The following is a 15149-nucleotide window of genomic DNA, read 5'->3' on the forward strand; positions in this document are numbered from 1 at the left end:
GCTTTGGGGTCTCTGATATCTCTTTGACCATCTCCCAAGAATTGTTTGCTCAGTGAGCAAAGGAGACTTGTTTCAGGTCATATATATTAAACTTCAGTTTAACAACACTTTAAAGTAAAAACCCAGCAATGTATTTTTCCAAAGGAAAAGTCTCTTCTTGAGCCTCTCCTAAAAGCTTCTGAAGATGAAAGGGGATTTCCCCAGAGCTGTTTCTGAAGCCATAGCCTAGAGCAAGTTCTTCACAGCAAGCCCCTGAACTGAGTAGGAATGAACCAGTCTTTATTGTTTCTTGAGTTATAAAATGGAAAAATGCTTTTAAAAATTCAGTGAGAATTGCTGATTGTCTGAACTTTATGAGCAAAGTGTCCCACATGCTGCAGTACAATTACATAATCCTTCATTTTAAGGTGCTTGTGAAGTGAAGGAAGTATTCCAACATGTGAGCTAAGGAATTCTGAACTTCCCTAAATGATTGTGTGAGTCTGCTGTGGCCTCACTGATGGAGAGTCTCAGTCTGCTGTTGCCACCAATGATGTGATCTTGAGGCTCCATTAACAGTCTTTGAGTTTCCATTGCATATGTCAAGTCTTGCTTGATAATACCTTAGTATCTCTTAATGGTAATAGGGAGAAGGATGGATGTTTTGGGGTTGTGGGGGATGGGTTTTTTATGTTTGTTGGTTTGCTTGCTTGTTTTTTTTGAAATAGAGTGGGTAAAAATGGAAGCTTCTGAAATCTTGGAAAATTTCCAAGAAAACACAGCAGGTGTGGCCAAATTATCCTTTTTAGCTCAACTCTAGAATTTAGTTGTTTATCAAACCTTCTAGAAACTGGTTCAGGGAGGTGCTTGAATGCAGGCAAAGAAATGCTGTGCTTTGAGCTGAACAGTTCTGTAGAATTAGGGTGGTTTAGTCTGTTGCCCTTTTGGAGTTTTTCTGGTTAAGGGTTGTAACACCTGTCTCTGTTCAGGTAAGGATTGACTTTCTGCTGATTAAACTGTTCAACAGAAGTGACTACAGCAAGGAGAAGATACTTGTTTTCCTCACAGATAAAAATGCTTCTGTGTTTAACTACAGCAGACTGGAAATTCTAAAATTGTAGTTTTTGACTGTTGAAACTACCAGAATGTAGGTGAATCAAAACAATAGCTGGAATGTTCTTATTTACTGATATTGTTTTGATTTATCAAGTTGAAACAGAATGATTCATGTGATTTTTCTTTTTTTTTCCTAAAAGTAGTTTGCCAAAAGCAGCAGGTGCCTGTGAAATGTTTGTTTTGCTGGCAGATGCAACTTCCTTGGGAATTCCTTCATCCTGTTCTGTTAAACAACCCCAAGTAGAGGACGGCCCTGTGCTGGCTACTGGGACCTCCTTCCCTGTCACCCTGGGCAGGGACAGAAGCTGCTGCCACTCCAAGTGCTGATTTAGTTGATTGTTTTTCTTCGCTGCTGCTCTCATCTTTACCTTGGTTGCAAAAAAAAGATAATTAACAAATGAGTACTTTCTTTTCTTATTCCTTGCAGTTTGGTTTTTAAGGGTTTGCCTCTGGCACTGTGGAGTGCAGGGTTCCAGGATCATGTCCTGACCAGCCCTCTTTGGATGTGGGGATGGAGCAAACAGTGATGACCTCTGGGCTTGTTTTCTCTTTCAGTCAGAACATTCTGACTATCCTTACCCCTTCACTTCTTTGGCACAGGTCCTTTTTCAGAAGTGACAAACACGTGGGGACAGCACACTTGAAGCTGGAGAAGCTGGAATCAGAATGTGAAGTTAGAGAGATCATCGAGGTATGTTTTTGGGATGAGGTGTGTTCTTGTGCTTAATATTTAAACCCAAAGGGGAAATGAGTACTTGGATCACATGAATGTGTGAGTGCAGTCGAGTTTTGTATTAGGTGAATTTGAAAACCTGCTTGGGCTGGGGGGAACCTGCTCTGCTGAGTTCCAGTCCAAAGAAGTGCTTGGCTGTGACCCTCTCAGCACTGCAGTCACCTGCGGGGATCTCAGTCACAGTTGCCTGAGGCTCTGTAGTTTAACATTATACTCCCTGTTTGTCCTAAGTGCTCTTCTTTTTGTGGTTATTTCAGATTTTTGATGGCAGGAAGCCCACTGGAGGGAAACTGGAGGTAAAAGTGAGACTCAGGGAGCCCCTCAGTGGTCAAGATCTTCAAACAGTTACAGAAAATTGGCTGGTCCTTGAACGTTAGTTCTGTCTGAGGTATGAATGCTGTGCCCAGAGGGGGTCTGGGCAGGACTTGACAGGGCTACAGATAAATTCTGCTTAAATAATGTCTTTTGTTGCCATTGACCTAATTACACAGCTCTGGTTTCAGTAGCATTCCTCTTTATATTTGTGGTGGGGAATTGACATAATTTCATAAATGAGGTTACAGAATTTCTGATTAGTTTCTCAGAGATGCTGTTTCACAATCACTTGAAACACAGGGACAGCTCCTGGTGTCACCTTTACTAAGAATACTATTTAGAAAATAAGTAATAAGTAATCCATATTCCTTTGCTTGATTTCCTGAAGCCTCCATGCTCCCTCTTCCTTAGCACATGGTTTTACTTTACATGTCTAAATGGAGGTTAAGCAAATATTCATCAGCTTCAGAGTGACATCACCTGTTTGGAATCAAATGGTGTAAGATTGTAGAAACTGAGGTCTCATTTCAGTACAGGAGTCACCATTTGGGCACCAAAAGGCCTGTTTTAGTGGTTTCTTAGCCAAGGAGGTCAGGAGGTCCCATGAGCTCCAGTCAGGCAGAGGGACACATTTAATGGCCGTACCTGAAATAACAACTTGGCCTCATGCCCAAGCACTTTCCATCACTGGAGCTTAATAATTTTGCTCCATTGATTTTTCTCGTTGACCATCCAGAACCTTGGTGTCAGCATTTTCCATATAATGTCTCCTTGAAGTGTGAACATCTGTTCTGTACTGCAGCAAGGAATACTGATGGATTTGTTTGTGTTGTTTTCCCCAGATCCATGGGAATGTTGGAAGTCGTGGGCTGAGCGAAGGCAGGAAGATGCTGCTAAGCTGCAAGCACCAAAGATGTTAAATGAATGCACTACTGAACCTAATGTCTATTTTGATAACAGCCATAGTGCTTATTAATAACTCCAAGGCAAACAGGAGGCTCTGGGAATGCGCTGCTGCAGGGCTTGGGACCGCTCTACCCAAAATAGACAGAATTGCCTTAATGTGGGACTACTGATGTAGCACCAGGACGAATGTTACATTAACTATGCAGAGTGCTGTGAGAAGGGTTTAGCCTCTTAAAAATTCCCTGAGGTAGTGCCAGAGCTTTTTGGTTAAGTCACAGGTAAGACCTTTACCAGAATTCCTATTCCCAAGTGTCTGAGCAGCCGGTGTGGTTCAGTGAACAGTCTGCAACTGCTTTTTCTGTCCTCTCCTATCCAGGCCTGTTTGGGTCGGAATCTTTTTTGTTTCCTAAATCAGAGGAGAGCTCTCAGGCAGCAGTTCAGGGGTGCCAGTTCCTCCTCTGTGCATGCCCTTTAGGTTCCAAGGGCTGTCTCTTTCTGAAGGAAAGGCCCTAGGGCTTCTCAGCAGGTTGGTGTTTACAGAGCTTTGGTTTTGTTCTGGCTTCCAGCTGTGTGCCGTGCTTGCTGCACTGCTTCTCCAGTGCAGAAGGGTACTGTGCCTTCATCCTTTATGGTGTTGGGGTTTTAATTTAAGAAAGAAACACAAAAGTACACTAGACTCTGCTGCTTCCCAAATCTTCCTTGTATTTTTACAAAAATAGGCTTTTTCAGTTCTTCCAGGTGAGGGGGAAAATAGTCTCACTTTGTCCTTTAAGAAAACTGGATCATGACTTATTTTCAGGAATGCTTTTTGATCAGCAGCATACAAGAAGGGTACTAAATCTGCTTGTGTTTTTAAGTCTCTGTGAGCTAACAGAAACCAGGGATCTCCAAGGGAAGGATGTGCCTGTGCCAGGGATGGGCAGGTTGGGAGACAGAACAGAGTCCAGACAGGTCAGGCAGCTCTGCCTGTCTTCCTGAGCAGATGAAGACAATACAGTGTTTAGTTTTTAATTTCAATAAATTTAATATACAAAACTACATGTTGAAAATAAAAATATAATATGCAGTTTTTTGCAGTGTTAACTAACTGAATTTTAAAAGTACATTTTTTTTTTCTAAACAAGTACTCATTTCTTAACAACATGGTAATTAAGGTCATTTCAAAGGCTATGGTTGAAGCAGACATGTCAGTCACCAGTTGATAGTGTTTTGCACAAACAGAATCCAAACCTAAAAGACTTCTGGGGCAAAGGAAGAGAAGATAAACAGTTTTCACCTCTTTTACTGCATTATTAAGCATAACAATGCAACTAAAGTAACTGGAAAGCTGCTGCTGTGGCAAAGCTGGAGTGCAGGCTCGAGGAGGAAGATTATTACCAAGTTTCTGGAATGCTCTTCCAGCTGTGGAACCATGCCTACAGCATGTCAGGCTGAGCTGTGTCCCAGAGTGTGCAGAACCAGGGTGCACAGGGAGATCAAATGGCCTCAGTCCAGCTGGGCTGCACAGGCACCTCGGCAGGAGCAGGGGCTGGGTCCCAGCTCCTGCTTTGGCCAGCAGGAACCACTGAATGAGCTGCTCTAATCACCCACCCTCTCCCAAATGCCAGAGGTAAGGCTTCATTTGGATGTGACACCCTTTAAAGTGTGCTCCCTCTTGCTGGCCAGTTTTTGTTTGTGGAGTTGGCCCCAGTTCTCTGGCCTATCTTCTCCAAGGGCTGGGTGGTGCCAGCTGTAATTTGGAACATTGGATTTGTCATACTTTGTTTTTTGAAAAGCAGCAGCCATTTATTCCCGAGTGCACTCTGTGCAGACACTGGGCTGCCTTTCTATAAAATGTATCACTCTGTGCAATTACCTTTCCCCTGCTCAGCCAGTGGTGTTGATTTGTTTAAAAACCAGAGCCTCAGTCTCACAGTGGCCTGGCATTTCCCTTTCTCTTTTCAAGGCCACTGGTGTTACTCTGTCACAGCACAGGCCCTGCTCCTTCCTCCAGACTGGAGGGCAATAGAGAATGTCTGACACCACAAATGTTCACCATAAATTAGCACCTCTCTTCCCAAATTAATTAGCTCTAGACAGGAGGCAAAACCTTCACCTCTCTTCCTGGGAGGAACTCAAAAGAGCTGCTTTGCATGACTAGCTAAACAAATCAAACCCCTTCTCCTGCTTACAGCTCTTGCCACTGGTTAGCAGCTTTCCATGGGGACAGTAAGAACATGGAACCACATTTCCTCTGGCTGATGCTCAATTCCAGCTTCTTAATGCCCTGGCAGACACAAGCAGCTGCTTTCCTTACCAAAGCCCTCTCAGGTGAGACCAAGAGCACTGGGCCAAGTGCACGTGTTCAGAACTGCCCACAAAGCCTTTTTCAGCAGAACATGCAGGAACAGCCACTCTACACTGGTATCACAGGTAAGCTTGGACATGGGGCTGCAATGTGAAGTGCAAGCTGGCTTGGGTTACATGACACTGGCGTTACACTACAGCGAACAGCAGGGAGGGGACAGAGCTGCCCTGGGGGGACTTGCCTCTAAAAAGCAGGACCTACTGGGGACAAGGAACAAGATGGAACTGCACTTTAGGGCTGATCTTTCCTCTGCTTCAGACAGATTTGTAAACAAAGTACAGAATAGCAGAGTAGATGTAGGAGATCACAGAAACCTGCCCAAGTGATGGACTTCTGTGGTAAATAGAGGAGAAAAGGAAACTAGCCTATTCCACACACACAACTGCAGTTCAGTAACTTTCAGAGAGATGCCTGTCCTGCTCCTCTGGATGCACAGACAAACAGGGTTATGGCTAGGGAATCTTTCCCTATCTCTCAAGGCTTCTCCAAACGTATTTAACCAATAATCTGGTCAAAATAATGTAAACGTTACTTTTTAATGTCTACAGAATAACCACAAATGGAATTAGGATGAGGTCAGAATGGAGGTCTTGATTGTTGTCCATCTACAAACAGTACAAGGTTGGAATTTCACTTTTTATTTGTGCCCCAGTGATCTCTGCACCCTTTGAGCATTGAGAGTACATGACTGTAAGTCTTTAAACATGAGCATTTTCCTAAACAGTAACAGAAGTGGATTTAGCTGCAAGGATAGCATAGCCATGTTGTAGTATAGAAGCTGCCCTGATCCTCTGGTTGTTGACAATGCATAGAAGATTTAGAATTATGGAACAACTGTCCCACCCCCCTCCCCCCCTTCCCCAATAGTGTTAACAAAAGCTTAATTTTCCAGTTTTAAAGTGCAAATGATTCAGATACAACTGCTGCTGGAACAGGTCTGAACAGAAAATGAAGTCCTCTTATGAGATGTTTTCCAGAATATAAAAGATGAGCTCCATTATGACTGGCCCCTCACTCAACTGACAGGCCCCTCCATGAATCACTGGCACTAAGGCACTGTCCAGGTCATTCATGTATTGAGAGGGCAGTGGCTGTCCATTGCTCCCAGCTTGATAACCAACCTAAAAAATAAAAGAGTGTTTTAAGAACAGGACACGAGGCTGTGAGTCAGGGGGCAGGAAGGGAGGAGGAGCTGTGGCATCTCCCAGGGAAGTCAGGAACTAGAACTGGATCAAGCAGGCACTAAAGCACCTATTCCATTTGTCTTTGTGCTTCTTTGTGTTCCCAGTGGCTGCCTGAGCAAAAGGACCCTCTCTTTTCTCCTGTTTTCTCAAAGTAACTCCTGGGGATGAGCAGGACCCTCACACACCATTAATTGCTGGCAAAATGGCCAGCTAGAGTCTTTGAGCACAGAGCAGGTGCTGCTCATGCCATATAGGGGTCAAGCCCATGTTAACTGAGGCTGGGTATTTGCTCTAACACATGTCTCAAAACACGGAACAACAGCCAGCAGCAAGAGAACAACCTCCCAGTTAAACCCAAACTACTGAAGACTTACTTGATCTGAGTCCAGTGTAACACGCAGACCCAGCTTAGTCATTCCATCTTCTTTCAGCAGTTTCAGATGAGGACACAGAGCCAGACAAAAAGCTTTTGCCACATTTTCAGTCAGTCTGCTGTGATCAGCTGGGTCACTCAGACCATTGTGTTGCTCATCATTTTCCAGAAAAAACACCTGAAGGGAAGAGTCAGCACAAGACATAAACACTTGGCTTTTCTAGAAAATTTGGGTTGGATGTCAATGAAGACTTAAGAAGTACCTGTTCAGGGAAGCCCAGAAAAAACCCCTGAAGGCAAGTCACCATAGGGAGGAAAAAACTTTTAAGAACTTCAGAAGAAAGATTTAAATTTAAATAGTCCTCTGAAACCTCTTAGGTCTGGCCAAAAGCCTTGCTATGGAAATTCACTATGTATTGCACATGGTTTTAATAAAAACCTACTTTTAGGCAGATGTTCAGAAAAATTACACAATACAAGCTCAAAGATCTGCTATTTTTGTCACTGAACTTGTTTCTGTTGAGCCCAAGTGACCTGGGAAAAAAGGGCACACGAGGGCCAAGCTGCAGAGTAAGAACTTGGCTCCTCCTCAGCAGGCAAAGTGAAACACTTATAGAAATATTTTGACATCAGTATTTGTGTGCTGGCAGAGTCACAGGCAACATCAGCCATGCAAGCAGTTTCTGAGTGATTTATGCCACAGCACTTTAACATGCAACATTTTATAGACAGTGGCTCAAAATAACATTTCTAAAAAACAATTTATATTAAGATTTGTCTCCATGTAGAAAGGCAGCTTTTAACACAAAGGCAAATGAAACCAGCTGCTCCTGTGTGTAACACAGCAAGTGGTGTTGTGGACCCCCATGCTGAAGTCCCCATGTGAGCAGCAGTGGCTGCACAGGCTGTGGCTGCAGCAGTGGGAGGATGGTTTATCCCTCAGGATGCCAGCTGCAGCCTCCTGTGCCGGCAGGAGAGGCACTGCAGGCTCCAGGGGAAGCATGTGCTGCTTTCCTGTGGTGACTGGGGGAGCAGTTGGGCACAGTCCTGGCCCCAGTGCCGGGCTGACACACCCACCTCTGTCCACCGGATGACCTTCCCGTTGGCCTTGTACTCGGAGCCGTGGAATATCTTCACGCTGGTTATAGATTCCATGGATTTGCCATCAATAGGGCTCACAACGCTGCAAAAGGGAGGGAGGAGGGTGAGCTCTGACTCAGCACAAGACCTGAGCTGGACAGAGCCCTCTGCAGAAGAGAATGACCTTGGAATCAGAGGGCAGCTCCTGAAAGGGGTCACATGCACAACGCAGGTGCAGGAAGGACCTTCCTGAAGGTTTCATACAGGTTGGATTTTTGCTCATTTGTAAACTCAGTGTAGGTCATCAGTACCTGAAACACAACTTACACAGCCCAGGACTTGATTGCAGAACCTAAGATTGATCTGAAGAGCCTGAAGCTACAGAAATATCCTCCTTTCTAGGTGCTGAGTCCTGAAATATGGAATCCATCACAACAGCACTTTACCTCCATAATACTTCAGCTGCCAAATCCACCTTCCTTTTGGCTTAACTATCAAATGTCCAAGGATACTGTTGATGTTCAGCAGTTTTGTTTCCAGCCCTACATAATGCAAACTAAGCACCAACAGAGCAAAGTGACCACAGTGTGCAGGGTTCAGCACTGAGAGTTGGAGATTAGTGGTTTCCAATAACTGGATACTGGCAATGCAAAAAAAATCCATAGCATTGCCTATTTTCTAAATTGATGCCCCAAAGCTCTGGTATCTCAATTCTACTTTCATTACAATTAATTGCATCTTATCAGCCAAAAGAGAGGTGCAGACTTTTAATTCCTATCGATTTGAAGACTCACATGCCTTACAAGATCAATTAAAAAATTTAACAGGCACCAATGTCAAGTGACTGCTCCTCTACTTACCCCTTATTAAAGTTTTTATCATCTTCTACCCACTGAATGTGAACATGTTCCTGAGGGTCTTCAGCATCTACTTTGCCACAGGTGATGGTGAAGTCTTTCATCTCTCTCAAGGCCTGTCTCAAAGAGTCCATGTTCTCAGCAGTTATCTGGACCATTACTCCATCTAGGAAACCAAGAAATCCTCGTAAACCAAGATAAGCCATGCCAAACAGAGCCTATATAGAAAAAAAATAAACAGCCTTCCTCTGTTTGAAGAGAGATTAAATGTTCATTTTAAGCATCATGGGCAGCAGTGCTCCATAAACCCATTTCTGGACACTCACATTCCTGCAATGCTGAGTGCTGATGAGGGAAAACACAACAGTAGGAGAAGGGCAGCTCCCAGGTGGAGTCAGCTGTAGCAAAGACCCTGTGAGTTTGCCTAAAAGCCTGACACCTGCCCTAGGCCACCCTCAGAAACCCCACATGACACCGCTCCATTCAGCCATCTCCTCTTGGCTCTGGAAGCAGCACTCCAGCAGTGACAGGGGTTGAGAAGTCAGTGCTTGACTGACTGTGGCAAAAGATAGAGAATCTGGATTCACAGAACTAAGGTTGAAAAGACCTCCAAGATCATCCAGTCCAGCCGTTAACCCAGCACCACTTTGGGTCAGTTAAGGCAAAAACTAACAGGAGTGAAACACTTTCCCATGTAGAGACTGAGTCCTCCTGTGCCTCTGTCTTACCCTAATCACCAGTCAGACACAGGCAATGGCACGATGAGCTGCATGCTCTGGTGGCAGTGGGCTGCCTGTCAGCCCAGGAACCTCGCCCATGGCCACACACTCAGAGCTGTGAGCCTGGGGCTGGTGCAGCACGAGGAGCTCCTGCTCTGCCAAATGACTGCCCATGTGGGCACCTGGCATCCCTCACCACCGAGGGCAGGAGCACTGTTACAGCACTCCTGCCTGCACTGTCACAGCTGCAGGGACCTGACTGCACAGTCGTGCAGCTCAGCACTAACAGCTTCCAGCCAGAGCAGCACACTGGCAGCTCTTTCTGTGATACTACAAACCAAATTTGAGAGGGACCAGCTCAGGGCTCTCAACCTGCCATGTTCTCATCTGCCCACATACAAGCACATAAACAATGCACATTCATACCTTTGCACACTGCAGTTATTTGGTGGCAGAGGAAGTTTAGGAGGCTTCCTCTGCTGGTTGGTGGATTACACATAATGTATTTCTTAGGCTCACAATTTCCTCATTAAATCCATATCAGTGAATCGATCACAGGCTCCCAAGCCAACTATTTTGTATCTTACCCTCATTTTCTTGTGACCCTGTTTTGCAGCATCTGCACAAATTCCTCCTTGTTAAAGGGAACAGGGTGTTTTTTGCTAAGAAGCAGGATAAAGCTGAAGCGGCAGCAAGACTCTAATGCCCAAGGCATAAGAGCAGAGTGAGAGCCCTGCTAGCTGCAGAGCTGAGCTGGGCAAAGAGAGAAGTGTGTTTTAAGCAAACAGTTCAGTTCTTACCTTCCACTATACTGGATTTGGCAAGGTAGCCTGAAGAGGATTTTAAAGCTCCACTGAACACAAAGAAGCTGGCACCAGTGACTGTAACAACAACAACAGGAGAGATTTAGTGAGGCTTTTGTCAAAGCAATGCCTTACCCAAGAATCAGGTATCAGCTTTATCAGCCAGAGGTGATTACCCTGAATCAGGACAAATGCTGCTTCAAATTATGGTGCCTGTATTGCACATCATAAGCTTGGATATGCAAAGGCAAATCACGCAGTTATTTTCTAAACTGGACAACAGTTTTTGTCTAAGTTAATGAATGCTTGTACTTTATCACTCTCCCTCTCCATGCCCTATACATCTCTGACTTTCACAATTAGTAATTTTAGGTAACCAAGTACACAGCTGGCAGATTGTGAGCGAGCTGTTTATGGATCATGCTGTAACACCAACCCACCAGCAAGGCCACAGCTCAAAGCCACTAATGACTTAATGGAAAATTATCTTCAGTGACTACTGAGCATCATGAAATTCCTGCTGGAAATCCCTCTTCTTGTCCTCTAGGTGAAGTTAACAGAAGTCAGACAAGACCATCAGTCCTGAGTGACATTCCATGCCAGTACACTTGCTGGAGTCACCAGTGATACTTGTAAAACATCCAATTCAGCCTCTGTCTTGTTCTCATTTGGAGATTGTATAAATGTCTTTGCCAGAAATGTCCCCAAACCCACAACATTTAAATTCTCAGCACACAGCTGCTGCAGCCTTTCAGCTTCCTGTAACAAAAATATACCCTGGAAATTAGATGGTCTAATTAAGGTGAAAATGAGAAGCTTCTTGACGATGCATTATTAAAATGCTGCTGTGGTTGGTTATTCCTATTTAACTTTCTCTCCTACTGAATCTAGTTTTTCTTTCACATAGTGTAGGTCAAGCACAGGCAACCACAACCTCACTGCACATCCAATAATGCCAAAGTCAGCTCCCATTACTAATGGGGAGGTGTTGCCTAAGCCAGTTCCAGCACAAAGCTGCCCAGTCAGGGACACCAGTGGTCAGACTGATTCTCTCTAACAAAAACTGGGTGAAACCCAGCCAAATCCATCTGTAGCCAATTCACAAAGCTACCCAAGGCTGGGGCAGCAACACAGGGGCCAAGGAGCCATGCAGAGCAGCAGAGCCAGGGCTCCCTCACCTTTCCTGGGCTGGTTGTGGATGCTGATGGCCTGTGTCTGGTAGTTGCCGTCATCGTTCTGCACACACACCAGATGCGAGTCTGCCTTCTCATTGAAGCACGCTCCCCCTGCCAGCACGTGCTCGTTGGATTTGTTCATGGCTTTCATCATCTGCAAACACAAAGCTTCAGCATTTCCACCCAGCTCATCATGCACTTCCATAAATAGGTGGTTCTTGGAGCAGTTTAATCAGGAGCTTCTCAAGTTCTCATATTCTATGTCAGGTTTTAGCACTCAGAACCATAATCTACTTTTGAGAAGAGGGTTCAGGTCTTTTACTGCGTGGATGCTTTAAAGTGCCATATTTTGTGCAATTAAGATAAGTGGTGTAAGGGATAGCTGAGCTACAGAAGTTGCAAGAGCTGTTATCTCTACCTGGTTTTAAAAATACACGGGGGGAAAAGAAACATGAGAAAAACCCTGGGAGGAAATACTTGGCTTCTTCACACAACTACACTTGTTAATGACATAAATCATAAATGCCCCTCCACAGTTCAGTGCCACATGGGTTCTCAGACTGGGGCCATTTCAGCTTGTTCTGCCACAACCAGACACCAAAGCTTCAGTGTCTCTGCTTCACCTGCATGAACTGGTGAAACTGGGATCAATGTTCCCAATTTAAGACTTTTTAAAACATCCAAATTTTCTTTCTCTGCAAAGGAGGCCTCCGGAAAGCATCCAAAAAAGTTTGTGACACATTTGCCCTTCAGTTCTGCTGACTATCATCTAACATACACCGGGTTACATGCCTTGACAATACCCTTGTAGATTATATAGTTTATTTTCTTTTTTCCACTATTCCTCTCCATGGAGGTTCAAACTTGGTGATTTTTGATACAAAAGAAAACTGAGGGAGTCACCCAACTCTGGAATTTGTTTCAAACACGAAAATGACATGTTTGCTTAAAATAAAAAAAGTCAAATTACATGACACAAATCCCCCTCGCAGTGGAAACCCAGAAAAAATGCGGAATTATTTGACATCTCCTAACAGCACTCACACTCCCACCTCTGCTTCCTGGAGCTGATAAGCATGCAGGCTACACACAACACATTTGTATCTCTCACTCCAATGCAAAACCTTAATTACAGTGTCAGGAACATTAACTGATGCTCGCTATTGATAAATGTGCACAGGTGTAATGTTTGGGGAGGAAACTTAATTAAGATTTTATATCAGACAACAGTGTCTTTCATTACCCAGTTGATCATGTCATGCTCCAGAAACTGGATTTTAGCTCCAGAACAGCCAGGTTTGTGGAGCTCAGCAGTTGCCTTCAGCACAACAAGAAAGAACTGGATGTGGCAACTGTGCTTCCTTAGCAGGCAACTGATAAGAAATTACAGTCACCTTTGCTGAAGGACTAAACAGGCAACTAGAGACCTCTAAGCTTTGGAAAATATAAATAATTTTGAAGACAAGAAGATGTATTTAATAGAAAAACTATATATTAATGTATAATTTGTTAATCACAGGCTGAATTCTCCCCATTTAATACACACATGAGATTTCAAATTAGTTTTTCACCTTTTAGATAGTGAAAACATCTAAGCAACAGTCCTTTCTAATAAAATAAAAGGTCTTATTATTTAATTCATCTTGAGACTGGCTCAGTTGTTAGAGGAGGGTGATGGTAACACCAAGGTCACGGGTTTGACCCCTGTATGGGCCATTAAGAGTTGAACTCGATGATCCTTGTGGGTCCCTTCCAACTCAGAATATTCTGTGAATCTGTGACCCTTAATTCAGAGTAAACTCATAAAAAATTCTTATTAATGCAACTTTCCAAATGAATCATAAGCTATGAACAATGTTAAATAAGTAACAATTTCTCCATTTAGAAAGTTGAATCCTTCCATCACACCAGGAAGAGAACCCAAGCACAGTGCAGAGGTTTTGCTACATCCCTGACTCAGGAATTCCCTCTGAGTCCATGTCTGGCACAAGTGGAGCTGACACCTTGCAAACACCAGGCACAGCTGACACTGAACTGCATTGTCTGTGCCATCCCAGACTGAATTCATTCAAACCTCACTGACCTCTTCCATTCTGGCACAACTGCATCAAAAATTAAAACACCTTTTAACAGACTCTTTATCTTCATCAATTTCATCTTTTTCAAACTTCATAAAAGAACACTCTTTTTTCAATTATTTTTTTTTCTCACTTATTTTACTCAAATGCTTCTTGCAGGGAAATTCCCTCTTGAGATAAAGCTGCATTCTGCTCTGATCTTAAAAGAACTTTTACAAATACCATTCTGCTCAGGAGGTTTTCTCTCACCCCAACTCTGACAGGTCTCAAACTACCAAGTTACCCCCCCTCTCTTCAGACAGAACACAAAATCAATCCCCTTCTCCACTGTTCCCTTTCTTTACTGTTCAAATATCTCCTCCTCCAGCTTTCTCTAGTTAGCAGCACTAACTCCTACAGATGCTGACTGATTTTCTCACACCACAAATCAAGTATAAAATTTCGATGTTGAGGGAACTTTTACATAAAATAGTCAGCAATCCAACAAATACTATGAAATGCTTTGAGTGGGAACACACAACACAAATGAGAAAAGCTAATGCATGTTTTCTTCCTAGTTTACCTCGAGTGTAAAGTTTGTCAACTTACTTGCTAAAATCAAACATATGACCCTCTATGTAACAGTTCAAAAACCTGAAGAAAAAGAGTTTAATTAATACTAAATGGAACTGCATTCTTCCTGTGAAGCCAGGCTCATTCACTTCCAAAAGCTGTGTCTATCACACAGTTACTACTATTTGCTTTTGAGGCATTTTTCCTTAGTGGTAGTAAATAAAATAAAAATTCCTCTAGGTACTCCAATCACAAAGAAACTGTACATAAATGTATGTACTGTAAGCATTACCTCATTATATCTGTTGCTAGGTATTTTGATGCTGGTTTTTCTGACTTCCATATCAACCACTAAACCTTGGACCACAGGCAGTGTGTATTGGTAGTTTCTGAAGTCCTGATAATTAAAACAAGATTTCAAGTTAGCCATGATGATCATCACTAACACTGTAGGCTTCATAACTACCCTGGTGACTACTACTTAGCCCATTCAAATAACTGTAATCAGCGACTGGAAGGCAGGGAGGGACAGAGACACCACAGCATGTAACCCATGTAATTGCAGTACACAAATGAAAAAGTATCATTGTGACTCTTAGTCATTTCACACATTTTCTTACATCAAAATTAATGTTCTCCAACCTTGAATATCATCACTGTATGTAAGAAAATTTGCTCTCCGTGTTCTGTTACATTACTAGATGGAGTTATTAGTTTTTCTAGCAGTGAGATTAAGTCATGCATCAAAGAGAATTTCCTATATTTAAAATATTTGCAAAGTAGGAAGAGATAATAACGTCCCTTCAGTTGAAGCACTATGTAATCAGAGAGCTGTGACTGCACACAGTGATGACCCAGCACTTCTGAGGAAGCAATCTGAGCAAACAATGCACTTATTTCAAGATCCAAACATCCTCCAGCAGCCAGGTTTG

At 43.4% G+C, this 15149-nt stretch overlaps 2 protein-coding genes across 4 annotated transcripts in view; one reads left to right on the forward strand and one right to left on the reverse strand.

Moving 5' to 3' along the window:
* Nucleotides 1-4115, forward strand: part of CC2D1B (coiled-coil and C2 domain containing 1B) — a 28026-nt gene extending 23911 nt beyond the window's left edge. For both annotated transcript variants that reach the window (XM_014870636.2, XM_014870637.2), the window contains 3 exons: nucleotides 1696-1786; nucleotides 2086-2216; nucleotides 2986-4115. In XM_014870636.2, coding sequence (XP_014726122.1) covers nucleotides 1696-1786; nucleotides 2086-2205 — 211 coding nt within the window. In that variant the 3' untranslated portion in view covers nucleotides 2206-2216; nucleotides 2986-4115. The remainder of the gene's footprint in view (nucleotides 1-1695; nucleotides 1787-2085; nucleotides 2217-2985) is intronic.
* Nucleotides 4049-15149, reverse strand: part of ZFYVE9 (zinc finger FYVE-type containing 9) — a 56437-nt gene continuing 45336 nt past the window's right edge. For both annotated transcript variants that reach the window (XM_014870634.2, XM_088169698.1), the window contains 7 exons: nucleotides 14510-14614; nucleotides 11591-11741; nucleotides 10410-10490; nucleotides 8894-9056; nucleotides 8031-8136; nucleotides 6955-7131; nucleotides 4049-6517 (listed from right to left, as the gene is read on the reverse strand). In XM_014870634.2, the coding sequence (XP_014726120.1) occupies nucleotides 6356-6517; nucleotides 6955-7131; nucleotides 8031-8136; nucleotides 8894-9056; nucleotides 10410-10490; nucleotides 11591-11741; nucleotides 14510-14614 (945 nt within the window). In that variant the 3' untranslated portion in view covers nucleotides 4049-6355. The remainder of the gene's footprint in view (nucleotides 6518-6954; nucleotides 7132-8030; nucleotides 8137-8893; nucleotides 9057-10409; nucleotides 10491-11590; nucleotides 11742-14509; nucleotides 14615-15149) is intronic.

This window comes from Sturnus vulgaris, chromosome 9, assembly GCF_052056855.1.
Source record: "Sturnus vulgaris isolate bStuVul1 chromosome 9, bStuVul1.hap1, whole genome shotgun sequence".
NCBI lineage: Eukaryota > Metazoa > Chordata > Aves > Passeriformes > Sturnidae > Sturnus > Sturnus vulgaris.